This window comes from Acanthisitta chloris, unplaced genomic scaffold (assembly GCF_000695815.1).
Source record: "Acanthisitta chloris isolate BGI_N310 unplaced genomic scaffold, ASM69581v1 scaffold27294, whole genome shotgun sequence".
NCBI lineage: Eukaryota > Metazoa > Chordata > Aves > Passeriformes > Acanthisittidae > Acanthisitta > Acanthisitta chloris.
In genome coordinates, this window is record NW_008669164.1 from 27914 (window position 1) to 55543 (window position 27630).

At 39.5% G+C, this 27630-nt stretch overlaps 1 protein-coding gene across 1 annotated transcript; it reads right to left on the reverse strand.

Moving 5' to 3' along the window:
* Nucleotides 1-1278: 1278 nt before the first annotated feature.
* TRUB1 (TruB pseudouridine (psi) synthase family member 1) lies at nucleotides 1279-26483 on the reverse strand. Its single transcript, XM_009073219.1, has 7 exons — nucleotides 26387-26483; nucleotides 23050-23105; nucleotides 9582-9663; nucleotides 5676-5748; nucleotides 4346-4485; nucleotides 3168-3224; nucleotides 1279-1803 (listed from the first exon to the last, which is right to left on the reverse strand). Exons 2-7 carry the CDS (start codon nucleotides 23077-23079, stop codon nucleotides 1589-1591), a joined length of 597 nt encoding a protein of 198 aa, XP_009071467.1. The 5' UTR covers nucleotides 23080-23105; nucleotides 26387-26483; the 3' UTR covers nucleotides 1279-1588.
* Between the last annotated feature and the right edge of the window lie 1147 nt (nucleotides 26484-27630).

A 27630-nucleotide genomic window follows, 5' to 3' on the forward strand; every position in this document is an offset into this window, starting at 1 on the left:
AGAAACTTCAGGATATTTATTTCATTTCTTAGACTGAAAGTCAGATTGGAACTTGACCACTTCACATAATACCTTTTTTGCAAGGTGCAGACACAGCCATAAAATGCAGCATGTGGAGATTCAAGGCAAGTCGGGAATCAACACAACTTCTTTTAAGCAATAGAGGCAATCAGCTACCAAGGTAAGTTACCACTGAAAGTAGCAAGTCTACTAACACAGAGTCATTATGTCAAATTTTCATGTCTCTCTCCAAAAGATACACCCCCTAACACCAGCACAAACTCTTGACTTTACAGCATTCAGTCACTCAGAGCCGATCCCCTGCACTCCAGAACCAAAGCCCAAAGATGCAGGAGTTGCACACAGCCACAGCAAACCTAACAGCCATCAATCCACTCCTCTTCGGTGACAATTCCGTGAGTTTCTGAAGCAGTTGTTTTAACTCCTCCTCATGTTCTTCACTATGACGAGAGGAAAGCAAACCCACTACTAACATGTATGGGAATACCAGGATTACACACATGCAAACAAATTAAGACATTTTAGCATTCTCAAACCACTGTCTTTAGTCATTTTGAAAATCCCAAGAGAAGCAGTGGTGAGAAATAATCCAAGCAATTAAATTCTGTTGACTACATGAATGACGGAACAGGCTCTCGCTGCCCCCAGTGAGTTAAAATATCTTCAGCAACGACCTTTGATGGTGGAGCCCTCTGTCACCCATACAACTAGTCAGGATCAAATCAGTCAAAGCCCAGAAGCACATCAGCCTTCTACTCAGTCCATGGGAGACAGTTCAAGCAATACATGGATGGCAAAAGTAAATTTCCTAAGCCCTGTGATGGGCATTACAGTTAACGTTCCTTTAAGTTATGGATGGTCACCAACTGGGACACTGGACCAGAATAAGATAGGTACACCCACAGTCATGACTGTACTCTTCAAAGCACCTGTCAGGCAAACAATTATCTTCAGGGATCGTTTATTCTTCAAACTACTCAATTAGGCTGATATTTCAATCTTAACTTAAAATATTAGCACCTACATTTACTGTGTTCTGGAGAAAATTTGACTGAAAGAACAACCTGCATAGGAAAAATTGTGGTAAAATGGGTAGATCCTGAAATGGATTTCAAGAAAGCAAATTACAACACCAAATTCTTTTATCTTTCAAGCTGTGACAGTCTTCTCACTGTTGTATTTCAGGATTGGATTACCAGCTATAAAGAAAAAAAATAATTTTTTGGAGCACATTTATCAGACATTGATGTTTAGAATTTTTTTATTGAGAAATTAGCCACAACAAGTATCTTGCATCCTACAAGCTCTTTAAAAGTTTATGAAGATTTGGCATCAGTGGCAGATCCATTCACAGTGTGCAAGAAGGAAAATAAACAATCAGGAAACAGCAAGCACTGACTATTTTCAGTGCACGTTCTACCCCCAGAAAACAAAAGAACCATTTTTCTTGCGCTGTAGTTTGTCACCCTCCCAGTACAGACTCGTAGATATACACAGGAGGCACAGACAATCCCAATCCAATCTTAAAACATCTCAATCATTCAGTCTTTTTCCTTGACCCAACTTATCACTTATCTTCACAGCTCACAGCAGTTTCACCAGGATGCTCTGTCTTCAATTTTTTATGAGATGGCTCTCCCGGGAGAAGAGACGTGCAATGCTCTAAGGATCGAGCAATTTCATCAATTGTCCATTTGTCTTCATAAAGGACATGTTCCTCCAGCGTGAACGGCCCTTGTTTGGTTCGGGTCAGCTCTTGCATAGTGGCACAGGTGGAGAGTTCTACAGTAAAGCAGAGAAGAGGAATTGGAAAAAGGGCATGGATAAACTTTCAAAGTTTAACCGTTTTCAGCTCAGTTAAAACGCATTTTAAATGGAGCCTCCTACATTATTCTGCTCTGGTCGACAAGGAAGTTCATGAAGATTTATCACTCATTTATATCTTCTTGAAATCCTTTGATTTCAAAAAATCTCCAGTGTAGCAAAGAGTACAAAATCTGAAACTTGTCAAAAGTTTTCCCAGACTTAGATCATAATGAAAAGGGAAGAAATAATGTCATAAGATGTAAGCAGAACATTCTCCATTCACAAGTGACCACGAACTGGTTTTCCACAGATTTTGAGGTCTCAGCACTTCTTGCCTTCAAGAAGGATTTTTGTCATTTTTATCCTGTACTGCCTATCAGGGTAATATAAACTAACATAAAGGAAAAAAAAAATATACAAATGCTCTCCCATGTTAAATAAATACCAGCAGGACATAATTACACAGCAAGGGTGTACAAAACGTAACAGCAACGAGAGCTGACTTGTAAGTGCACAGGTATACTAAAATATTCTCTCCTATTCTTTCTGACGCAGGAAGATTTTTACTTCATTTTCAATTTTTATAAAAAAAACCAAGCCAGAGACAGACTTTATCCTGGTTTATCATTAAAAGGCTAAACATAAGCCAGTATGCTCAGAAGGCAGTAACAGAAAGCAAATCTTTGACTTGCCTAAGCACAAATAGCACCATTGAAATTCATAGGGTTATCCCACATTACTTGCTTTCTTGATCTGCAAATGTATCATTTTTTAAAAAAAAATGAAATGGATTATCTATTCTCCATCATACAGTTTGATACATACAGAGCACAAGACAAATAACCCTGTGGGAAAGCAAAACTATTCACAGTTCAAGCAAAAGAGAAAGAAAACACTAGAAAAATCATCACCACTGTAGAAGTCTTTCCAGCAGATAGGGTTTATTATGTGCATGGTAATGTTCTGTGCAATCTGTTTTCAAAGTGTGATGAATAATGTTTAAAAAGACAGTATCTTTCTTCTTCTTCTCATCCTTAATCTGAGTTAGCTTTAACACATGGAGGAGGGAAAAAACCCACCACCTTGCCTTGCATTATCTTGCTCAGTGCTTTTGCTTGCTCCATTTTTATCCCCAGCCCCCAAGGTCCTCTGGCAATTATTTAGCCATCATTCCCCCATCCTCCCAAGGAAATTACCTTAGTATATAAAAACAAGTGATAGCACTACAATTCTGCAAAACAACACATAGGTCTAGTTACTAGAGACATACAAAATGACAATTTTTTTCCCTAAGCAGACACACTCATTCCTTAAATTTTCCTGGATTTTTTCATGCCTACCTTTGCCAATGTCACTGACCAGGCTCCTGACATAAAAGCCACCACCACATTCAACATCTGGAATGTTAAAAGACACATGGTAAATTGTCAGGACAACGTGAAATCTACTTTACATAGAAACCATGTCCCCACATAAATGTAAAAATGCGCTAAGCAAACAACTCAGTGATAAAATATTTATAGGATGCAACATCAATTATTCATCTTGTAACATATGTGCGGGTGAGATTGCTAAGCTAGACAGGAGGGAAAGTAAATAAAATGGCAACTGAACCAACTCACTCGCATTTAAGTACTTGCTGTGGTATGTTAACAAATACTTAAGTCCTATTCATTTTTAAGCGTTTCAGAAGGTCGATTCATATTTCTCATGATGAAAGCAAGTTATTTCAAGTACAGCCTAAACTGACTATCAATGCCTTTAAGATACTGCAGACAGGCAGCAACAATAAAATTTAAAATTCACCTTTAAGTTTCCCTGCTCTCTCAGCCCTTCCCTTCCCTCTCTGCCAGTGATCTGTCACCCAACCATAAAGTAAGAGCTGAAGTAACACAGCACTGAGCTCTGTCACTCATACCTGCTCATCATGTAACATCTGGGCCATCAGAGGACTATGGATCAACTAGGTAGGCAGATCAATGTAAGACATTATCTTGACCTTGCAGTAGCATCAAACATTTACAACAGTCTTTTTGGTTTATTTATTAATGTGCTTCTTAATGTACTACCCAAGGTTCTTGATGTATGACAGAAGGAAGGATAAGATCCTGCCTCCTCAACCAAGAAAGAGGTCTGGCAGTAACTGATACAGGTCCCTGCTGCACCCTGGGAGAGATGCCAGCAGGTCTGGGCATCTGTGTAAAAGAGGGGGCAAAGTGAAGTAAGCAGATCTGGGAAAAGAGTGAGCTGGAGGTTGCAAAATCATGGACAGATGCAAATAATCCCCTGACCAGTCTCTCAGAATTTTCCCTCACAGAAAGATTAGATATAATCAGCTTAACTTAAAACCAAAATACGGTGCTTTTAATGCAAAGTGAAAGTCTCTGCACATGGGCTCACACCAAAGTAAGTAGCTGAGTGAAATGAAACCTATTTCACTATCTTATTCCCATTCTGAGTGTAAATAAACTTTGACAAGCTGAGAGCATCGCTCTGTGTAACAATCTTTGACCCTTACCCAGTGTGAACAGTGGTGGCTGGAACTGCTGGAGAGAAAGGCTGTACACTCTCACTGGCCGAGCAGGCTTTGCTTCCACTGCTTCTCCTCTCTTCATCAGAGTTGAAAGCCTTTCTCCATCCTTCTTCAAAGCAGAATAGCTGATCAGATAGAGCATGGAAATGTGTGTCATATGGCTGTAACAGAACAAGCTTCCCATTCTCCAGATCCTGTTAATATTGTACTACAGTAGCACACATTTTATTCCCCCCCAAATAAAAAAAAAACAAACCAAAACCCACCAAGTGCTTCTGAATCTCTTGCACACAGAATTATCTCGTTTACCCCTAGCTATATAAACTGGAAAACAAGAGATGGTACTGCATTTATCTCTTGCTGTACAGATTTAAAAGCGTTTCATTACACAATTTGCAGTTTATGAAATAAAAGGGTTCCTGTAAGGGTTACAGCACTTGCAGCTGCCTCTAACATCCTGTCTCAGAAGTCTGCAGGGCATACTCTGTTTCAGTGTTATGTTGAGCTGAGCACTGGGAGCTGCTCAGGCATCTCCTGTAATTCTGCATTGCACCTTTCCTCATCTCACACCAGGGTCTTTCCTGAACATCAACTGCCAAGTTATGTAGCCATTTTCTAGGGTGTTTAGGGAACCACTATAGAACCAAAAAAACCTGATTTCACTGATTACATGGAACCAACTTTGGTCTTGACAGAAAGATGACCACAGTAAAATCAAAATATATCTTGCTCAAATCAGTAGAAAGCAATTTGAAACAGGTCACATGAAGCAGAAGCCCACGGAGTTACTGACCTTACAGGGCTCACGTTGGAACCACAGTAACTGACACATGGCAAATGCAAAGGAAAGCATGTTAGCTTAAATCACCATAAAAGCCATCTGTCACAAGCTAAGTGCTTGCACACTGCCAGCTACTATGGCTCACCTGACTAGAAATTTGCTAAGCTACAGCTCAGTCGCTAATCACTCATTCACGCTCCGAGTTTTCAGAAAACTAATTCAAAGTCATTCAAGGCACTTCCACAGTGATGTCAGTAAGACTGGAAGACAGGATAGAAGCCATCGAGCCCTGCAAAACTGTAGGTCTGCTACTTTACATTTACTGAAAGCACCCACAGACTCTGGGTCACTATTTGTGCTCTGTATCCAAATGGGCATGACCCATTTGCTGTTGCAAATGTTAAACTACTGACTGCCTTGCCTCTATCCTCTTGCCAAAACGTGTCTTAATACTTCTGAGAGAACTGACTTCTACTGGCAAGTCCTGACAGGTGAACACAACTGTCAAGGGTGTCTAAATATTGTGGAACTTACAGTGGAGGAACTTGCATGATGTCCCCTGTGAACTTTTGCAGCACATTTTCAAGATCTCCTTTAGTGACCTGGTCTGTAGAAGGAAAACAGCAAGTATGTTGGTATTGATTATTCACATGAGAAAACAATAAGTATGTTGGTATTGATTATTCACATGGCACTAATGGCATCAATCACGTTCTGCTAACAGATACAAGTAAGAGTTCCCTCTCATCTGAATTTAGATGGGGTGAAAAACACCAAAGAAAGATGAAAACCAGAATGTAGGTAGGAGTGTGAATTACCACAGAGTGGAACAGACTGTCCAAGGTGATTAAGACAGTCTGGACCCTTTCAGAAGGGCAGAAATCCTCATATGCACCATCTTCTTTTGCAATTTCCCTCTCTTGAGGCTGCAAATTCATCTTTCTTGGGTACTATACAAAAACCACAGCATTTGGCATATACTGATTTTTGTTAAAGCACCATGAAGAATAAAATGCTCATCTAACCTTGGGAACTTCTCTTTAAGAGAACCTGACTGCGGGGGAAAATACAACAGATGATTAGAGAACAAAACCACTGTGGGTTGGTTTTTCTCTTTAGTGAAAAAGAAGACTGTATCTGGAACAACACATCAAATTTCCCTGTCAAACAACAAACCTGCAAATGCACACCAGGGTATAGTTATATATTAAGACAATTTTACTAAAGAAATCATGTAAAAGAAAGACAGCTGTTCTGGGCAATCTACTTTCTTTTAAGAGTACACATACACATCTGTCCCACTTTTATGAGAAGACAATAACCTAAGTAGCTGATTGCACTGGTCCTTTGAAGCTCTGTTCAATAGAGATGACATTCATCCCTAATTTGCTTAGAGAGTGCAAACGTAAGACCTGTGATCACAAAGCACTTCAGCACATTTCTACTGTCTAGGGCTTGACTAGTCCTGTTTCTCATAAGTTATAATCAATTAAGTGTCACCCTGCTAAGTCAACAGCATCCTGGAACATAAACCAACCAAATTAATTTATTGAGCCTTCATTATATTTTGGAACAGACCTTTACTTGCAAATCTTACTAACCAGATGTACTTCATGCTGTGAGTAAAAAAGATGAGATATCTTTTCATAAGCAGCTTTGGGAGAAGGTATTGTGGTATATCACTTTTGCAGAACACACTTTGCAGCCTCAAGAGTAGATGCTGTCCCCAGGCCCGAGCAGATGTCCCAAAAAGTGTTATTAACAGCAAGTTTATAAGGCATAAAGAACCAAACTCTGTCAGTGATGCTGAGAGAGCCCAGTTTACATCAGAATATGGGGTAGGATCAACAGAATCAATAGTATACTAAGTCTGAATCTTCTGAAGAGTTTCTTACACAATTATTTCAATTTTCTGTTCCTATTTAGCAACATATCACACCAAACTAGGTGGTGGAAAGTTAGCATGACCCAGCTGTATGACAATGATCCTATCAGCTTTCTTGTGCACCTCAGGTTGCTTCAGGCTAGAATTCAGTGGTTAAGGCCTAAGCATAAGTGTCACTTTGGGTTCTTTTCCAATTTTAACCCCACAAAATGCATTTGTGGGCATTTAATGAATCACCTGAGTTCAATTCTGGCTCTGACCTCATATTCCCCTGACAGAAAGGTTACATATAGCCTCTGAGGAAGTCACTCGTGATACAGACAACCTCTACCTCAGGAGAAAAAAAAAAAAAAAAAAAGACCCCATGTGAGGAATGATGCATTAAGCCATTAACAAACAAAAGTTGTGTGGTGTCTTATCAAAGTAAATATTTACAGAAGAGTTTGCTTCGATCTAGAATAAATCATATTTGTCATCTGCCATACACTGTGGCACGAGCTGGCTGGTAGTACATTTTGAAAGCCTAAACCCATCTGTTTTTCCTTTCTTGTTTTTTAAAGCATGCACTGCCTTTGTGTTAATGGATTGTACTCTCTGCACTGAGGCCTGATCCTGGATGCTGCTGGCACTGCAGGTTTGATATTTCCTAACAGATGCTCTGCTTCTCCCAGGATCCTTGCAGGTGTCCAAGGAAAACTGAAATTCAGCTCAAATATCTGGTGTGTCATTTCTTGGAGTATCTGTTAGGGTTAGAGATTAGGGATGCTTGGCCACCCAGAGTATCCTGCAGAAAACCAAGCTGCTTTGGAGAAGACACTGGAAAACATGGGAAATACCCATTTTTTTCGAAGAGTAGGAAGGAAATACAAAACACATAGCTACCATGAAGAATAAAAAAGGAGTATGCGTGTTCTCTCCTTTTCTTTCTGAAGAAATCAAATCTGACTGATTTGCACCAAGACCAATTTCATGAGCATTTCTTTCAGCTGTCAGTTTCAGCAAAAGGAAACTTTGTCCAGCACCCAAAAGTGCAAAGCCACAGCAATGCCAATACTGCTCTTCATGTGACTGCGAGATCAACTGGATCATGCAACTCATCTGTTTAAAATAACAAGCAACTGAAATAAAAAGGTGTATTTTTAACCCAAAGTCTAACAGAAAGCCAACCCACCCTAACAGAGGAGGTGGTGCAGAGGTGGGAACTACTATAGCAAGAGCTGCCAGTGAAAGAACCACACATGAAAACAACACTCTACATTCTGCCTGCAGTAAACAATACAAAATAAAAAAGGTAGAACTAGTGTTTCAAGAAACAGATTTTGATTTCTTTTTTAATGAACTGAACACAGGAGTTGCATCTACTGAAAATGGTATTTCACAGCTTACATGTGAGCAAGTATCTACAATGAATACTACTTAGCACAGCAGAACCACAACATTCCACCCTGAGAGGTACACACAAAACCCAAGAAAGTGTTCTCTCCAACCACCATGAGGTATTGGCAACTTTAACACTATGTGGACGCTCACTCCTTCAGAAACTTTGAGAGAGACTTGATCCTGAGGCAGAAGCATATGATCCAACATCTCTGAATAACATCACTTAGTAAGTAATACTATTTAGAATGATCCATCAAGTTCATGTGGACAAGAAGCTCATACTTGCCTGCCTCATGCAAAAAGAAAAACTGAAAAAGAAAGGAGATTGGGGGTGAGAAGTGAAATCCAGGCTGCCTTTTTCATCGTGCTATTAAAAAAAAAGATAATTTGCTTCATGTACCTATTACCAGGTACCACAGTGTAGGACCTGTAGAGTTGCTAAGCAACCAGTTACCTATTCTTTTTTTTTTTTTTCCCCCAGGTTGTGAAAGAACTAATGGCAAATACATTTGCTGTGTCCCTGGTTGCTTCTATGCTGTTTCTAAGATGGGTATAGTGGAATGTCCACTCGAGCAAAGCCACAGTCAGCATGAGTTCTGAAGCCTTAAACCCTTAAACTGTGCTCTGTGGGTCAGAAAATTTCCTTTATTAAAGTTGTTAGGACACAGGCTGCAAGCAAGAGCAAGATTTGGTAGGTGACCATATGCAGAATGTAGTTTATGACATCCTCATTCTATGTTGAGCAATCCATAGCTAAAATGGCATCCTAGAGGGAAGATCCAACTACTTTATCCCTCCACTGGCCTTGAAGGGGTTTACTAATAGAGCACTCATGGGACTATACACTGAGAGAGGAAAATTTTACTGGACACAGTACGTCATTTGTCAGCCTGTCGAAGATTTAAAATGACACAGTCCTGCCCAATTCTATTTTCTCCTTCCTAATCTAATGCCTGGTTTGTTTTTTTCCAGCAGAAATGAACACTTGTGCTGGACATAATTGCATGAAACTGGTTTGAATTATATGAGTACTGAAGTTGAAGATGAAATAATCTTAGTTTGATTTCACATTTAAACTTAATTCACATAGTCCCAAACATCTCTTCCGCTTTCCTAAGACAGAGACCACTTATGCCTTCAGATTACATCAGTTGTAGAAATGCATTTATGCTCACCATAGGGTTTTTCTTCAGTTACTTTTCCTGTAGCATCTAATGTATCAGTAGCTTTGCCCAGCAGCCCAATGGCAGTGTACTTCTGCAAAGGAATAAGAGAGACTAGTGAGTCAGGTCCTCAAGGTTGTTTGTTTTCCTTTTTTCTTGGTTTTTTTTTTTTTAAAATAAAGACTGCAACTACCAATTACTTCAAATTAGAGCAGGCAGAACACTACCTGAGTGGTCAATCCAGCAATTTTGGGGAAGCAAAAGTAAGGTTGAAAAGCAATAGAACTAAAGACAAAATAAATCCTATATTACATACACCTGTGATTTCGGTGTTAGAAACCCAAGGAAGAGAAAACATGAAATCTAGTTTTTACTAGAAATACATCAATGCCATAAAGAAAATAATAGGGTGGTAAAATCAAAGTCTCTGCGGGGTGTCATAAGTCACTGTTGAAGCGAGGCACATAGAGTACCTTTCACAGACAATTTTTCTATTCCTTTGCACATAAAAAAGAAAAGGACACAAAGACCTTTACTTGTGAAGGCAAAACATGCACTTCCAAGGCAAAGCATGACAGCAGTTCTGCAGTGAGGCACCATGGCCTGAAGCTGAAATTTTGAACATCTGGAATCTGGAAAGGACCTTGTGACCAACATAAGGAGTGCACAGCCACTAAGTAGTATCTCTGCTTGTCATAGATTCTCTGAATATTTCTGTTTCAGGGTGTTCCAGGGTTCTTCTCTAAAAAATTATTCAGCATATTTGTTTGTAGTTTGCCACAAGGAATTAACCTGCTCCCAGGATAGTAGTTCTTGTCCTTATTGCATTTCACCTGATCCCCTCCTTTTCCACATTTTCACCCTAGGAACAGCCACGCTGTGGGCACATGGCAGAATCTGCTGAAGGTGGCAGAAGGCTTCCCATGAACCAGCTGCTCCATGTCTTGTCACAAAGCTGCCAACACACAAAGACTCACTTTGTAGCATGAGTTTGGGTCAAATTTGGAGATACTGTGAAGTATTAAAAGCTGCCTATCCCATTCCACTCCATTTCCCTATGTTAAGTCCAGAGGCCTTCAAAGTAAAGCCTGGGAGAGAAAAATCACAGGGTTCCACATGCCTACTTCCCAGTGAGGTTTCAATGAACTTACCCCTAGCTGAGCTAATATAAATTTGAAGTAAGTCATAAAAGGATGTATCTTTTAGAAGCTGGTTGACCAAATTTTACTGGAACACATCCAAACAGGCATAAGCACTAACATTTTTCTCTTTGATGCAATGCATCCTTTTTCATGTACTTTCAAAGTACAAACAAGCTCAAGTAATAACAGTGTAGGCATATAAATCACACCCACAACATTGGACTACTAAGACATGCCTTGATTTTGTTCCATGTGACAACCTGCCACATCAATGTATTTCTGCAAGCAACTGCCACAAAATGGAAGCAGCAGAAATACTCAGACAAAAGGCAGCAGAGTGCAGACTTCAATATAAAAATAACCGTATTCTTCACTTATTTCATCTGCTGGTTTTGACTGGGATAGAGGTAATTTTCTTCACAGCAGCTAGCATGAGACTATGCTTCGGATTTATGATGAAAACAGTGTTGATAATACAGAGATGTTTCCATTACTGCTGAGCAGTGCCAGTACAGAGTTAAAGCCCTTTCTGCTCCTCACCCCACCCCACCAGTAGCCAGATGTGAGGGGACACAGGCAGGACAGCTGATCCCAGCTGTCACAGGGATATTCCTGACCTTATGGGATCGTGCTCAACGTGTAAAGTGGGGGTAAGAAGGAAGGGAGGACATTGAGAGTGATGATGTTTGCCTTCCCAAGTCATCATTATGCATGATAGAGCCCAGTTTTCCTGGGGATGGCTAAACACCTGCCTGCCCATGGGAACTGGGAAATGAATTCCTTGTTTGGTTTTGCTTCTGTGTGTGGCTTTTGCTTTACTTATTAAACTGTCTTTATCTCAGCCCATGAGTTTTACCTTTTTCCTGATCCTCTCCTCTGTCCCACTTCGAGGGGAGTGAGTGAAGAGCTGTGTGGTGTTTAGCTGCCTGCCAGGTTAAATCACACCACCACCTCAGGGTTACTTTTTTCCTAAATATTGCAGGCGCCTGAACCCCATGATAACTGCAAAACTAGGTATTTAAAAATAAAATTCTTCAAGTTTACATAAATTTAGAATGCCTGAAAAAAAAAGAAAGGAAGAACGGATGAAGGCTGATCCACAACAAATATTTAAATAGACTTTAAAGTACATTATCTGCTTTCAGGACCATAAAATTGACTGCTTTCTGAGACATTTAATGATCTGGTTCTGAACATTTAATAGCATAGCAAGAGACACTATTCAGCGACTATTCTAGAGGTTAATAAAAACATGTGAGCAGATCATTATGCTAACATGATGAGTGATCTTAGCAGATCAGTAAAACTCTAAATCTGAAAATTTGAAACCTCATACTCCATCTTCACATGTTTCCAAATCCACATACTCATACTACCTCAGTTTAAATCACTTTCTTCCTCTTAATTCTGGTTTAGGCTATCTTGCTTCAGGCTGTTACAGTAACATGCTATGTTTGAACTACCAGCAATATAATGTCTGGTCTGTTCATATGTAAACAGAAACTGTATGAAAAATACAATCCAAATCTCAACAACACCCCTTTAATTTCTGCAAAAAGGGCAAAAAGCTATGCAATTTGGAAAAAGAACATCCTTATAAAATTAGTCACAAATCCCCACTACTTACAGGAGCCTTTAAAGAGTCACAAAATACTCAAGCCAGCAATGCAATAATCCACAAAGAAGGCTGTAAGAGGTCAGGAAATTAAGAATTACAGTTGGTTTATGATCAGTCTCTGAAGTGCCCTTGGGTATCTACAATTATATATCATACAAGCCACTTAATAAGGTTTATTTCCCCTTTGTTAGTGTGCAGGACCTGGAGCTTGTAGAAGATACCATGAGGGTCCAGACTTAATCTATTGTTCTTCTTACTTTGTGTCAAAATTCAGCATTAACTCTCTTTAGACTCTAAGTCACCCTGCCCTGAGAAGCACCCAATGGATTCTGAGTCATTTAATAAGTCTTCAGTGACCTTTTCTCACCTGTGTTGGCAATCATTTATTTCTTCCCGTTTTATAAAATACATCTAGGGGCATTCTTCCTGTACTCTCAAATTACAAATCACTGCAAGAACACAGACAGCAACTGCTCACAACCACGCTGCCTTCAACCCACTCAACCTCAAACAAAAAAAGCAAGGTAGTAGGTGTTGCAGGCAGTGGAAAAGCCTAGCAAGTGCAGACTGTGTCAGAAAATGTCCCTATATTGGCAGCTCCTCAGAGAACACTCTGGTAATCAATAGCCCCTAGATCCTTGCCCTCTCAAGAGACCAGGACCCATATCACTTCAAGATTAAAAGCAGCACCTCAGCTTCCCTATGGGATTCCGCAATGTGCAAGTGTAGCACATTAAAAGCGCAGATTAAACATTCCCAATCACAACTTGCAAGCACTGCAGCATAGGGCATTAATTCCAACTTCTAATGGGGGTCTGCATGGTCCCAAGGCAGAGCCTCACAACTGTACAACAGCACCCTGAGGACATATAGACCTTCCCAAAACTGCCCTGCATTAGGCAATGGCTGTATCTCTCAGTGTTCAGAAAACCATTTTCTTGACACTATGGCAATTGAAAGAAAAGGCAGCAAAGTGGTCAGAAGCCCTTAAGTGCAAGCAGCTCCACCATTCACACTAGTGAGGAGACAGCCTTAAGAAGATACTTTACAGTGACAAACCACTGCACTCTGTCAATGATAATGCACAAACTGTCACACAGGCCGGGGGATGTGCTGAATGCAACCTCAACAAGACCAGACAGACAGTGAAATGCTTGGGCAGTTGTGCTTTTGCTACCATGCCCATGCCCAGCCCATAAAAACCAGCACTAGAAAAAACCCAGAATTACAGGAACCCATAAGAAACAAATTATAAACACTCTAATAAATCTCACAGACCTTGGGAAGAGAAATTTCATTTTAGAGTCACAACCACAGGGCACGGTTGAGATTCTAACAAATAACAAACCATATGTTTACAATAATATTTTCACTAAGAGAATAGCTATAATTTGCCTTTTTTATTTCACATCCAGTCTGAGAAATCCTTATACTAACATAGAAAGGGAAAGAATATCCACAAAAAGAGAGAGAATAAGACTTTATCAGTATAGATATTTAACTGTGAAAGGAGGAAGAGGAGGAGAAGGAAGAAGAATCCCCTCCTATTAGAGGGGCTGCACAGCTATTAGCTGCACAACCCACCCAGGGGGGGCTCCTGGAGGCTGAAGCCCCTGGGCTGACTGCCAGGCATGTCTGCCCCACTTATCAGTGCAAATGCCAGACAGAGCATGGAACAGAGCTTCTCAGTTTTAACTGTTAATGCATCGAGGTTTGATTTGGAAAGAAGCCAGAGACTTCAAATCTTAAATTATAACATGTTTTAAAAGCTTGCTTTTTTTTTTTCAAACATGGAGAAGCAACACTTTAGAAGAGCTAGACAGAACCACAAGTAATTATGAAACAAGGTCACTAGTAGCTGTCAGGAAGATTTTAAGATGGTTCCCACTACAAGAATTTCCCAGGCAAGCAAGCTCTCTGGAAGAGGCAGTTCATAAGAGTTCATCCAAGGATGACCCATTTTCTAATCACAGCAGCAACTGAACAGAGAAGTGTAAAAGGAAAATAAATAAATAAAGCCCACAGTCCCCTGTGCAAGAGACTGAAAGCTGGGAAAGAGAAGCCATATTCGATAGAAGCATAAAGTCAATTTATGTAAACTGATGTCTGCCTGTGGCTAACAAGTTTGAGGAAACGTAAAACAAACATAAAAAAAAAAAAAAAAAAAGACAAACAAAAAAACAAGTGCTTTAGAGAACCTGATGGAAATCAGAGCGAGCACACAGCAGGCAAGCACTGAACAGAATTAGTGCTCCTGTGCCAAACCCATTCCGGCTGCACTTACACTTTTGTAGGCTTAGGCCACTGAGATAGTGAAGAGGCCTTAAACTCTCAGTTTTACACTGACTTTCAGTTTGTGTTTAGTAATTTCTAAAACACAAATAACATGATCTGAATATAATATTTACACAACTTATTTTGCTGTTTGTACAATGTTAGCAGCTACCAGTGGTTTCCAGTATGCCAATCATCTACCAAAACCGAGAAGTACACGAGGTAGAAAAATACGCTGGAAAAAAACCCAAGGGTTGCCATAGTTTCAATTATTTTCCAAAACAAAGCACTCTCACTAAGCAGATTCCAATAAATTAAAAGCACAGAGACCTAATCTCTTAAAAGCAGGTTGCACAGAGGGCAAAATAAAGACTGGAGGATGAGGGAGGAGTTCCCTGTTTTATTATAGAGCAAATTCCTAAACACCAAACATGTCCTCTTCATATACATAAACATTGCAACTTCTCTACCACTCTTTTTTTTTTTCCTCCTAAAAGAAAAAGCTGACGTTGTGCTAAGTCTGCACTAAATTTTATTTACTGCTAGATGCTGTAATTGTACTGTCATTGCTGAAGAACTATCTGATCTTTACTTGTGGACTAACAGGATTTTCTGACCTCTTATCTCAGCTTATTTTAACAGTTCAAACACATGGGGTGACTAGATTTTCCATGTGAAGGACCAGAACTGCCTGTAATAGGGGAACCCACAGAAGATACTTTAACTGCAGCTCAGAGAAGCTTTAAGGTGTTAGCTAAAAACTTTACTGCACCGAAGTGAACAGGCAGAACAATTGCAACACTAACAGGAACACAAAGTCACCTGAGATAGCACCAGACCATGTGTCACTTATAAACACAATACAGGCTGACAACATCCAAGAGGAGATGCAGGTTAACATGCAAAAGTGGCTGCTTATAACCCACAGTCTCTTCATGCACACCATTCTGGCACTTGCTCTCTGTGGAAACCTCTCTCACACACCAAGATTTCTCAGGTTGGCTCTTAACTTTCATCCTCAGCTTTATTAACTGTTTCTTCATTCTGTATTCTAGCACCCCCAACATAGATTATAGAAGAGAAACAAAGATGATCTCCAAATTCTGTCCAGAAAACAGTTTTAGGGAAACAGATAATTCTCTGCCCAGAAATAAAAGACAGTCCTTCCAGGGGGGTAAGACTTTATAGCTACATATGAAATCACAGATAAAATCGAATGCATGAAAGCCCTTAGGTGAATTCAAAGGCATTGCTAAGGTCAAGATGCAGCCAATTCTAAAAGGCAGTCTAAGAGCATCTCCAAATGACTAGAAATGAATACTAGAGAAAACAATGGAGAATGGTTAGCTTAAATTGGTTACCATCTCTTTTATTTTCTGTTACTTTTATTTAGAATGAGAAAAAAGCCTTGCCATGTTGGAGTCTTGATTTTTGAATGAATCCAAGCAAGAACTGTGCATGTAGCACAGTCATTTGCACAATTATAGAAAGGTCAAGAGGGAAGAAAGCACCAGTGACCCTGTGTATGGAAGAACAGAAAAATCACATTAGAGTATGCTCTTAAAATATTCAGGATTTTTGGAGGAAAGAGCAGCACAATAGGTGCAATCTCCTCAAGATTTTCAACAATTTTAAAAAGAGTGTGAATATTAATAGAGCATGAAGCTGAGCTATTAATAGATTAGGCCTCTGGGGTGAGCATAAAAGAGACTTGAGCAATACACTGCATGTTAAGCCAGCTTACTAATAGTACTACTGCAGCACAGTATGTAACTACACTATTGAACAGCTTCTTGTACAACTCTGTTTTGGGGGTATTGGGTAGGGCAGGAAAGACTAGATATCCAAATCAGCCTCTTCTCTTCTTATGATCTGCTACCAAAAAAAGCAAGTTAAAAAATGTATCGTATGTTTTTCAGTAACAGGTAATTTAGGATGTCAACAGTGTGCAAGACCCTTTCACCCAGCTAACATTTTAGCCCTTCCAATTCCTGCCTCCTCCACTGTGGAGGCTTAACATTATCTCAGTGCATCTTGTTTTGTACAGACACCACTTCAAGTTCTGTTAACACCTTCTACACATTCTCAAAACACATCAAAACCAGCACCATTCATGCATTTTCCCAGCCTTCCTTTTATGTCAGCATTTTCCTTCCGACAACATAAGGAAGACAACCACACTTTCATAAATGGATACTGATCCCCAGTTAATATCTTGAGGCATTTCGGGAACAAGAAATTCATTGTCAGTAACACACACGGGACAGAAACCAGTGCTAAATTTGCATACCCAACAATGGGTCCCTTCTCCTCTGTTCTAGAAAAATGTAATGGAATCACAAAGTTCTGGTTCTGCAAAAACCTTCTCAGGTGCCAGTAGTGGTTAAAAACCCCACCTAACTATTACAGCAGTACCTAGATGTAGCTGTTACAGGCTACAGACATTAAGTAGGGCAAGTTTTATTTATAGACAAGTCATCTTTGCACTGTGTTGTGCAAACATACGAGGAAGTATTCCTAGAATGTTTGCACAGTAACATAACAAATACCATGTAACAGAAATGTCACAACTTTTATGTCCTATACCTGTATGTCAAGAATGTAATATACTTCATCTAATGCCCAAAATGGTAACTGAATGGATGAAATTAAGCAGCCAGTACATGTCAGGCAGAATTCACCTAGCCAGTCGACAAGGGCTGAAACACATCCATCTGCCCGTGGGTTAACATCTCTCATAAAACAATCACTCCATCTCCGATCTGCCAGTCCTGTTCCTCAAGGGAAACCTATAAAACATCCTTCAAAACAAGCCTGGGAACTAAAATTCATAACTCCACTGGGTTCAGAAAAAAAACATGGGCTCAATAGAGATATTGGATTTCTGGCACACTATAATGTTACCTCACACTAACCCCTTCACATGCCACAACATATAATCTACCAGGCTCCCTCTTTCCCCTAGGAGATAACCTTATCATCTCCTTCTTTCTTCTACCTCCCTTGTAAGGAAACAATAATTTCTTTGGGCTTGAAAAGAGGCAAAGTAGTGACATTTTGTGTAGCTACAATCCATTTTGTTTAAATGGGCAGGTCAGACACTAGACTCTTCTGTTGTTACCTCTCCCATCTCAATACAAAAAGAAATTCAGTCAGACCTTTGATTACTCTGGACAGGACACCATAAACAAGAGATGTGATAATGCAAAAGGGCCTAAGCCACAGAGTGAAAAATGAGAAGGTGTTGCACATGCAAAATTTCCTAGGGAAAAGGCTAAAGAGTAAACAAACCACTTTTACATGGATTCCTCCAAGACAAATATAGATCACTGGATATGATAATACTGGAATTTGGAAGCAAAAGCCCAACTAAAACAACAGATGAACACAAGCAAGATGGGACCTGAGGAATCACCAGGCAAGCAGGAACAGTCCCCCTTGCCATGTTCCTGAGAGCTTGGCTGATCCACTGTGAACAAATCCTTGCTACCTCACTCAGGAAATAAACTGTTTTCTGAATCAATTTTATTAAAGCAGGTAGCAAAGTGTAGCCTATCTTTGTGGAACAGTCTTCAGAATATTACCTATATAACTCCTTGCCCACACAGAATTGTTCATACATCACACACACAAACATGAACTACTTTTTACTTTGGAAATGGTCTAAAAGATACTTTCTTCACTAAACTCTCATCCAATCTGAAATATGCTTAGTTTTAAAGTCCATGGCTTCTATTTCCGATCTGAGAGAGGGTCTACATGTCCACATACCTAGTTTTCCACACTATATCAATTAATCTAATAAAATTATTACCACTACCCACAAATCCTGCCCTTCCAAGACAATCCGAAAAATATCAGAATCTGAAAAACCAGCCAGAGCACATCCCTATGCACTGTATGAATAACTGGGGTTTGGCTAACCAACTCCAAAATAAAGCACAATGCAGCAAAGAGAAACTTTAAAGATTAAAAGTAAGAGTGCACACCACTAAGGGGATTCTTCAAAAGCAAAGTCAACTCAATTTTCTTGCACTCATAACTCAAATATATGAACTGGAGCACAAATTGCTTTTAAAATATATTGAAAAAAACCCTCTCAACCCAACACAGTGAGGTTCCTGAAAAATAAAATTAGTATTTCCAAAGAAATAGCACTTACACCATCATGGTGTGCATGTCAATGTGCAAACACAGAAATGTTGGCAGAAGAATAGAGGTCTCAGAGATGCCGAGTTCTTATAAGCCTCCTAAAAACAGACAGATAAAAGAAAGAAATCTATTGCAGCTTCCACTAAGAATGGTCCAGAGGGAGCCCCACTGAACTGCTGGATACCAAATAATCCACATGGGGCTTGGATATCTAATGAGCTGTAAACAAACAAAGTCACAAGTAAAGGCTTCATTAGTTTTGCTCCTTATAGAACCATTAGATGTGCTTTTTAATGTGTTATTAATTCACTGAACTCATTGCCAAAAGATGGGAGCTATGGACTTAACACAAAAAAAACATGAATTCATGGAGAATGCTAGCAAGCTTTATGTTTGAGAAGTAAAGAGATACAAATGAAAGCCTAATTTTAGCACAGTAAGATAAACAGAGGAGTTAAAGAAACAACTTTATGGACACTTCCACAGCATCTGATACCATCCCTCTAGAGGAATTTTGCAACAGACAAACTAATCCCAGAATCACTCCACCAAAAGTAACTTGCATGTCTCAGAAATTCTCTTACATGATTTGAATCAATTCCTGCTCAGGCAAGCCTTCTCTCCTACAAGCATGACTGACAAGATTTGATACCTAATCACTGAAGTACCATTCATTTTCTATCCCCAATTCCTAAGAACTCAAAATTTAACAGCTAGAATAAACAGAAGTTATCACATATCACATCACTGATGCATCTTCATTCTGCTCATCATCTCTTTTACTCTTTCTAGGCATTGTGAACACTTGGAGTTTGGGTTTTAGTCTATCCAGTGGTTTGGTTTTTTTTGGATAGTTTCATTCTGGAGAAGCCACGACTTTTGAGATGAAATTTTCTAATTTAAATAGTCATGGCTCAAGCTCGTGCAACCAGTGCAAATCAGTCAGGCAATTCCCCTCACATCACTGAGAATTTATGGACTCAGATTGTATGTAGACCATGACCAGATGTTGCACCCTTGGATAAAACCAATACAGCCACACTTTCTGCTCATCCAGAGGCAGTGATTTCAAGAAAGTTTGATGGATGGCCAAGTTCTGGCTTCGCTCATACCAACATGATTAAAATTCTCTTAGGGTGAACCCAGGTGTTACATCACTGCAAAATATGCAAATTGAACACAGAACTGTAGTCTGAAAGTTTCAATTCTCCTGTTTTCTCTCATCTAAAAATAAAGGCTGTATGTGTTGGAAGACATCTCCTCCCAACGGAAACTACTAGGATAATGAAGAATTGCTTACTGCTCTTCCTTTTCTTCTCTGATGAGCACCTGATCATTTCCCTCACTGCTTCTATGTAACAGGACATTCTGGTAGATGAGAGGTTTTAAAACAGGACAACCACTTTGGAAACTGTGCTGCCAGGTACCATTTTCTAACTCACTTCCCTCCAAAAAACCCCCACACTTCTACATTGTGTTTGTGGCAGATTAGTCATCCATAAGACTGAGTTGTTCAGAAACAATTTACAATAAAATTTGGTCCTCCCCCATAATATTAATTTTACTGGTGAGGCAGGAACTATCTTCTCATTCTACTATCTTCATATTGCCAACATGATTAAAAAAAATCTCAAAATATTACATTGTAGAACGTCCAAGAACACAAGAAGAAAAAGTGATTCTATGTATTAAATGCTCAGTATTTAAATTGCAGATCCAAGAACATTCAGCTTCTCCCTCTCACTTGGAACATTTGAAACAAAATAAAGCAAACAAACAAAACCTAAGCCAGCTTGTACATATTTGTATTTCTGGATAAATGTTAAGAATTCCATGAGAAATCTGGAACTCTAAGTAGGTATTGCCCTTGGCTGCACATTTCTATTTGCTTTGAGTTAATTCGTAAGGAGGTCAAACCAATGAAGAACTCAGTTTACACTGAAAGAGTAACACTCCTTGTAGAATGTGTACGAGTTGCAAATCAAGTGATAATGTTCGGAGCTGCCACACAGAGTCAGGAAAGTTTCACACAATGTTTGGGAAAAAATCAGAAATAGTCCTATCTCTGGCAGAGTCACCATATGGAGTTTACTGCACTAACATACGTTTTGGCCACTCAGCATAGCTCTGCTGCCAACAATGATAGACTGAACTGTTCCTTTACAAGATACATTCCTATACCCAGACAGAAAATCCTGGCCAGAGAGGGTCAGACAGTTCATCTGAATCTTTATAGTAATAAAAGGAACAAAAGGAAAACATCACATTTTGACCAACACTTTAGCATCGAAAACAGTACAGAAAAATAAAGAGCATAAACTCCAAGCACATGGCACAGGATGCAAAAACATACTCCAACCTTTTTAGACATTCATTGATTTATCTCTTGCTACATTATGAGCTTCTCTTGTCAGTGTGGTCAAAAACCCAAACAGGCAGACATCTATGGGAGATCCTTCAACTTCCTTAAGCCTCTCGAATTAGTGCATGCCTAATTTATTGAAGTATAGATAGAAAATAGGAAAGCAGACACAGGAAAAGCTTCAAATAAGTGGTCATGCCTGCCATGCCACCTGGCACGGATGTCAGCTACCTCACACAGAGCACACCAACAGCTGCAGTGGAAGAGCTGCTGATGTCTGTAAGGATGCAGCTTTGCTTGCCTCACTGAACCCAGTGCCCACAGCCTATGCCAATCTAAGCCAGGTGAGAGCTGATGGCTCTAGCAGGGGTGGCTCACAGGACTGTCCCCACTGCCCATTTCTCCTCTGTGCTCCCCTCCCTTGCCCTTCAGGAGCAGCTATAAGCCACTTTGAGTAATCTGGGAACAGGTTTGGCTAGGTAACACTGCTACTGGCTACAGGACTTCACAGTGAAGTCATCGAGGAACCTGCAAATACACTCTTCTGCCAAACAGGTTGAAAATACTTCACCCATCACAGCTGTTCCCACCGTGAACATCAGCTTAAGAGATGCTTCAAATTGCTTTATGTGTTTTTAAATCAACAATTTCACACATTTAGCTATGATGACTTAATTTAGCTGAAGTAACTCTCTGACTTCTTCTAGCTTTAAAGTTCTTTGAATGGAGATGTCAGGTGGTTATTGCTTACATTTTCATTGTAAATCCAGCTGCTTTACTCCTTGTTTCAAAACAGATGCCTCTGAAATCTGGTCATGTAAACCAAATGCAAAACCATTACAGTCAGTGCAGAGACTGACATTGCCTACAGTGAGTTTTGGATCAGACTCTATACCTGTGCCCTTTTACCCTGGTTGTATTCTCTTCTGTCATATTATTTGCCTTTGAGCTGACCTAAAGATTGTCAATCAAATTCTACCTTTAAGCTATCAGTTCAGCAGCTGCAAAGAGCTTCAGTGTTCAGACCAGAAAAGAATGGGAAAAACAGCAGAATACAAAGCATTAGAAAGGCTATCAATTTGCTGAGCCCACTATTGACTTTCCCTGAGTAGAAGATGAAATTTGGAAGGCTTAATGAATTCTGCATCTGTCATTCTTACCTAAACTTCTCATGTAAAAATAATGGATAAAACCACAGAATTTGACTTGTGAAGAAGGAATCAACACTGGAAGATCACTCTTGGGAGCACTTGCACTTTTTTGCGTATGTAACGCCTACAATCTGGAGTGCACTCAACAAAGGCACAGTACAACTAATCAAAACCAGCAATAAACAAGATTTCTATCTTTTAAGGCTCTGGTCTTGATTATCTCATGCAGCCACAGGGCTTTTGCTACCTTAGGCTTCTTACATGTGCCTATCAATGTGCCTACAGCAGCTGCAATGTGCAAGGATAGCTGCTATCACAAATGCAAAACACTCTTAATTCCAAGAGATGTCTCTTAAGGCCTCATGGTATTTAAGGCAAGAGAAGAAACAAAGGCCATCTGTTACTGCAAGCTAAATAACAACTGAGTTATCTACACATAAGAATTACCAACTACATCCCCAAACCATCGTTTTCCATGCCATCTTCATTACAGCTTTTCTTTTTTATACACTAAATAGTATAGAAATCTTCCTGTAAAATAGGAATTTGGTATTTATTGACATTTTGTAGAAAAACCAAGACAAACAAAGTTTTAAAATAACCATTCTGGCCATAAAAGTCTTAGTATCAAATTTCTGCAAAAAGGAACTGAAGTACACATTTACAATAAATGTGCAGGATAGTTGACATATTTCTCTGGTGATTCAGCTCTTCATTGTAAGAAAAAAGAAAACTAGCAAACAAAACCCCCCACTAATACAAGTCATTTAGCATTCCTTACCTTGGAACCTGCCAACATAGTTTTCAGCATTTTTGTTCCTTTTCCAATACCAACCACTGCAAAGACAGAAGAAGAAATACAACTTCAAAACCAGCTCTGCAGTTCCCTTATCCAACACCATTCACTACTAAATATTATGCTAGTCAGAAACACAGCCTTTCATGCTGTTAGCATATGAAAAGACTAAAGGCTTTTGAGAAAGCATCTCTGATGTTCAACACAGGACTAGTGACAGGAATATAAGTCTAAAGCAGGAGATAAATAACCCTCATATATTGTTAAAATACTTTCATTCAACCCCTAGATTTAGTTATATTTTAATCACCAAAGAAATTCACTGTTCAATTAACAGTGTCTCTGGTTTGATGAAGGCTATGGCTCACTAATAACAAATGTAGTCACCACTGTAACCAAACAGCCCTTTTAAAGGTAGGATAGTGACCAAGAGTAATGCAGCCAAGACAGCATAATGAAATTGTTTATCAGGCTTACAGCAAGAAAATAAAATAATCCAAAGGTTCAACTGCCTCAGTCAAAAAATCTTTTATAATCAAACCTTCCTATTGCTGTGCACATAGAGACTACTGTCATCTCAATCTTACTCCAGTGTTCTCAAAACCAGCAATCAGTTAGCTTTTCATAAAAGAAAGAGACAGAAAAAGAGTTCTATTTTATATTTTACTTTAAAGCTTTTTACAAGGTGCTTTCCCTTCAAATGCTTTCCTATTGATTTTTTCCACATAGAGCAATCAGAAGAAAATTTTAGAAGTAAATTACTTCTGTGTACAACTCATGGAATACATAACAGCTGATGCACTTGATTTTAATAAAATTACAGGAGTTAAGGCAGCTTGCAGGAAATCAGCTTTGTGTTAACTAGGAGCCAGGACCAAAAGCATCAAACGGACAAAAAAAAAAAGCAAATACTTTACTTGTGCTCTAAAGCTTCTCAGTCTTTACACTTTGAGACTCATTAGATTCTTTCCTATTCTCAATTACTTCTCCTCTTGTTCCTAAGGGGTTTTAGTCACACATGCCTTTGTGCTTGTGCTTTTGTGTACCTTCAGTTCAGCCTGTTCCTGTCATTTGCCAGAGAGGAAAAAGCTGCATGAAGGCTGAGAAAAGGAGATAAGTACATAGATAAAACTTTATAAGCAAGCACTCTTCTTGCAATGTGATGATGTCACTGACACTTCAACAGCTGAGCTGAAACTTGCTGAAGAGTGTCAAGAGATTCAACAGAATAATTTTAAAGAGACACTGAATGCTTTTGTGAACAAGACACTAACACTTCTCCCAACTAATCATCAACTTGTGTACAATGTCTATTATTGAATGGTGACAAACTAGACTTACCAGACTACATTGAACATAACAAGATTTAACTGGATTTTTGGGTTTTGCACTTTTTCATGTTTTCTTCTACTACAGAAGCACAGTTCATTACTGCCATATAAAAACGAGCCAAATATTTACAATTACCATTATACAGCAAGAAACACTAAACTGGAACCACAGTACTAGAATGATACTAAAAAGACATTCACTAAGACTTGACCTTGCCTTTCTCTTACATGTCATAGATCACTGACCTCTGTCTCCAAGGTCCTTCCTCATCTACATTTGCTGACAGTAGGGAACGAAATATAAAAGTACTATTTTCTCATGAAAAGCACTGCTCAGTTATTGGCAGTGCACTTGGCACACAAAGCAAGACTCAGTACCACCTACTTCCCATGAACAAAGTTACAGACATGAAGTACATACAATCTGTGAAACAGCAGTATATATCAAGAAAGGTTTCAGAAATAAGTACTACTATTATGCTACTGTCCCTGAGGAAAAAGCTTTCTGCTCCACCACCCCATCCTGGAAAGCAGCACACATATTCTGAGTAACTTGTTTCTGTTGTGTCCTTCCCTCTCTCCTCATTATCTTACCCAATCCCACAAGAAATCTGAGCACATTCCCTTTCTCACTCGCCTCCAGTTTTGTCCTTTCTGATCTAGCTACCATTGATTTTTCCCCGTGTGTTTTGTATGGCAGTGGAATGAAAGACCCTATGCCTTTTTCAATCGATCCACAGCATATTAAGGTGATGTGCTTCTCTGTCTTTACCAAGCACATCAAGCCCAAGCACTTTTTGTCACGCCACAGAGACAGGCTTGGGTATCAGAGAACAGTAGGAGAAGCAATTAAGTAGTACGAGTGATTTTTCTTTTCCTATGGATCAATGCTGTTGACTTCCCACAATGAGCAGTAGAACACTCAAAGGCAACGTCTGTGTAAAAGGAAAATGTATGCTTCAGCAAAACACACAGAATTCTCCTGGGAATGGTCACAGGGTATTGTAAATTGGAACAAAACAATCTAGTGCTCACTGCTAGCCCAAGAACGTTCCATTTTGCAATGTTCACAGGTGACAACCACCAGCCCACAGGCCTCGACCAGCAACATTCACAGAAACCAACCTCCCCTTGAAGCACAACAGCTCTTTCTGAAAGCAGTCATACATCAAAACTCAGGGCATTGCTTTTAGTGCATGCTCATAGTTGTACCTGTTGATTTTCAATAGCAAATACATATTGCTGTCATTTCTTCAAGCCAAGTGGAGCTACAAGGCTATGATTTAACCAAGCTGTAGTTTGCATAGTACTTTATCCATAAAACTGTTGGTGACAAAGTATGATGTGGGAATAACCACACCCACAGTTGAGTTTTCAACACCAGCAATTAACATGTTCTGTCCCTTAACAAAACAAAGGAATGTGATAAATGGATTGCTATGAAAATCAAAAGACAAAATTTATTTTATGACCCTTCTTTATGAAGCAATTCAGGACAGAAATCAAAAACTCTTTCTGTGTTGAGCCTCAAAAAAAGCAGTAGCTGAATTATTCTCACACATCTTTCATTTGGTGAGTATTACAACACAAAAGGCTCCTTCGAAATGCCAGAAAAGCATTATTTTGGAAAAAAAATATTTCAGCAAATTATGATGACTATAAATCCCCAGCTTAAGTAAAAAAACCCATCAATTTCTGAGGCAATTTACAATTCATTACACAAGAGTCTGTATTTTCATGTAATAAACCACAAGCTATTTCAGGAGTTTGGGGAGATGGGAATGGGGAATATAGTCTTAAGAAACACATTATATACTTGGAAAAGTATACGCAGAGGAAATTTAACCCAGACTACTCTTCCACAGTAATCTGTCCACCACCCAAAACCTGCCATGTGTATCCTAAATTATTCCTCCACCTCTGATTTCATGTAGGCATGAAAATGTTTCCTGAAATCATCTTTTGATGACAGTAATTATGTTTTTCATTACCCAGAACTCCTGCTGCTGCACTGTCCAGAGTTCCTCCATGTCCAATTTTCAAAACCTGATTTCTTTTGTTCCCATTTGTTTGCACTCCAGCTTCTGCAAAGAGAAATTGAAAGGAAGCATTGCAGGATGACCTCAGAACAGAGGAAAAATAGCACACATTTCCATATTGCTAAAGGAAATAAAAATCAAATATTTAAACTATTAATCAGCAGTGCAGAAATTACTGTACTGCAGAAGACCAATGATTCATCTAGATCTACTCCCAACAATCTACTCTTCAAACAATTTGCAAGCTAATTCCATTTAGATTCTAATGAAGTCTCACACACCGTTACAAACAGATGTTCAGAAAATACTGCCAGAAAACTTGGTTCACCTGTGAAGTTTTATTAACAAAGCATGCAAGAACTACCAGCTGAGTTCCTAAATCAGCTATTATTGACAAATTTTATGCTGTATAATCTGAGCAATTCCTATTGTATTTACTGCCCTGTATTGGGACATGTTTATTTCCACATTTGCAGCCCTATGGAAACTCTGTAGTGACCTGAACTTGCTCACCGCTCCTTTCAAGCTGTCAGTGTCTCAACCCACTATACTCCCTGTGCAGCTGACAACTCCAGAAATTTTGCAGTGCCCAATGCCCCTTATTTATTAGCATTTAATATGACAAATATTATCTATTTCTATTACCTCTACATTATGTCTTTCACTTAAGGGAATCAGACTCTTCCATACAAAACTGAAGTCTGTGCCTACACTAAAATCCACAACAGAGTAAATCAGCCTCAATAATCACTCACTGGTGTGAAAACATGTTCTCACTCCACCAGCAAGTGCCCAAAAGCCTAGATGTGATGACCAAGTCCCCATAACCACTGCAAAAAGAATCTAGGACACTGCCTCTCACACCTTTGCACCGATCACACTTTTTTCCCTAACATCTCACATCCAGCTTCCCTGTAGTCAGAAAAAGCAGTTTCTGCAGTGTGTGTGCAGGACTTTCAAACTCCTTGAAACACTGGAGTTTCCATTCACTTGTTTTTGAACAGCAGCAGGCAGTGGGGCCACAGGGAACATCCTGCCAGCACTGAGCCGCAGAGATGCTGCTGACTCCCATCCTGATGGGCACACACCGACCCTGGGCTATGCCTGGCAGCTCCCCAGGCAGGCTGGGACCCCCTGCACTGTGTCTGCAGCTTTCTGCTGGGGCAGATCTCATCCCCATCCGAACTGCAGGTCAC

What these genes read in the sequence shown, in the direction of transcription:
- TRUB1 (XM_009073219.1), bottom strand. Translation starts at nt 23,079, where the DNA reads ATGCTGAAAACTATGTTGGCAGGTTCCAAG. An exon ending in CTATGTTGGCAGGTTCCAAG is followed by an intron (nt 9,664 to 23,049) that starts GTAAGGAATGCT and finishes ATTCCTTTGCAG; the next exon opens with AAGTACACTGCCATTGGGCT. An exon ending in GCCACCACTGTTCACACTGG is followed by an intron (nt 3,225 to 4,345) that starts GTAAGGGTCAAA and finishes TTAACATTCCAG; the next exon opens with ATGTTGAATGTGGTGGTGGC.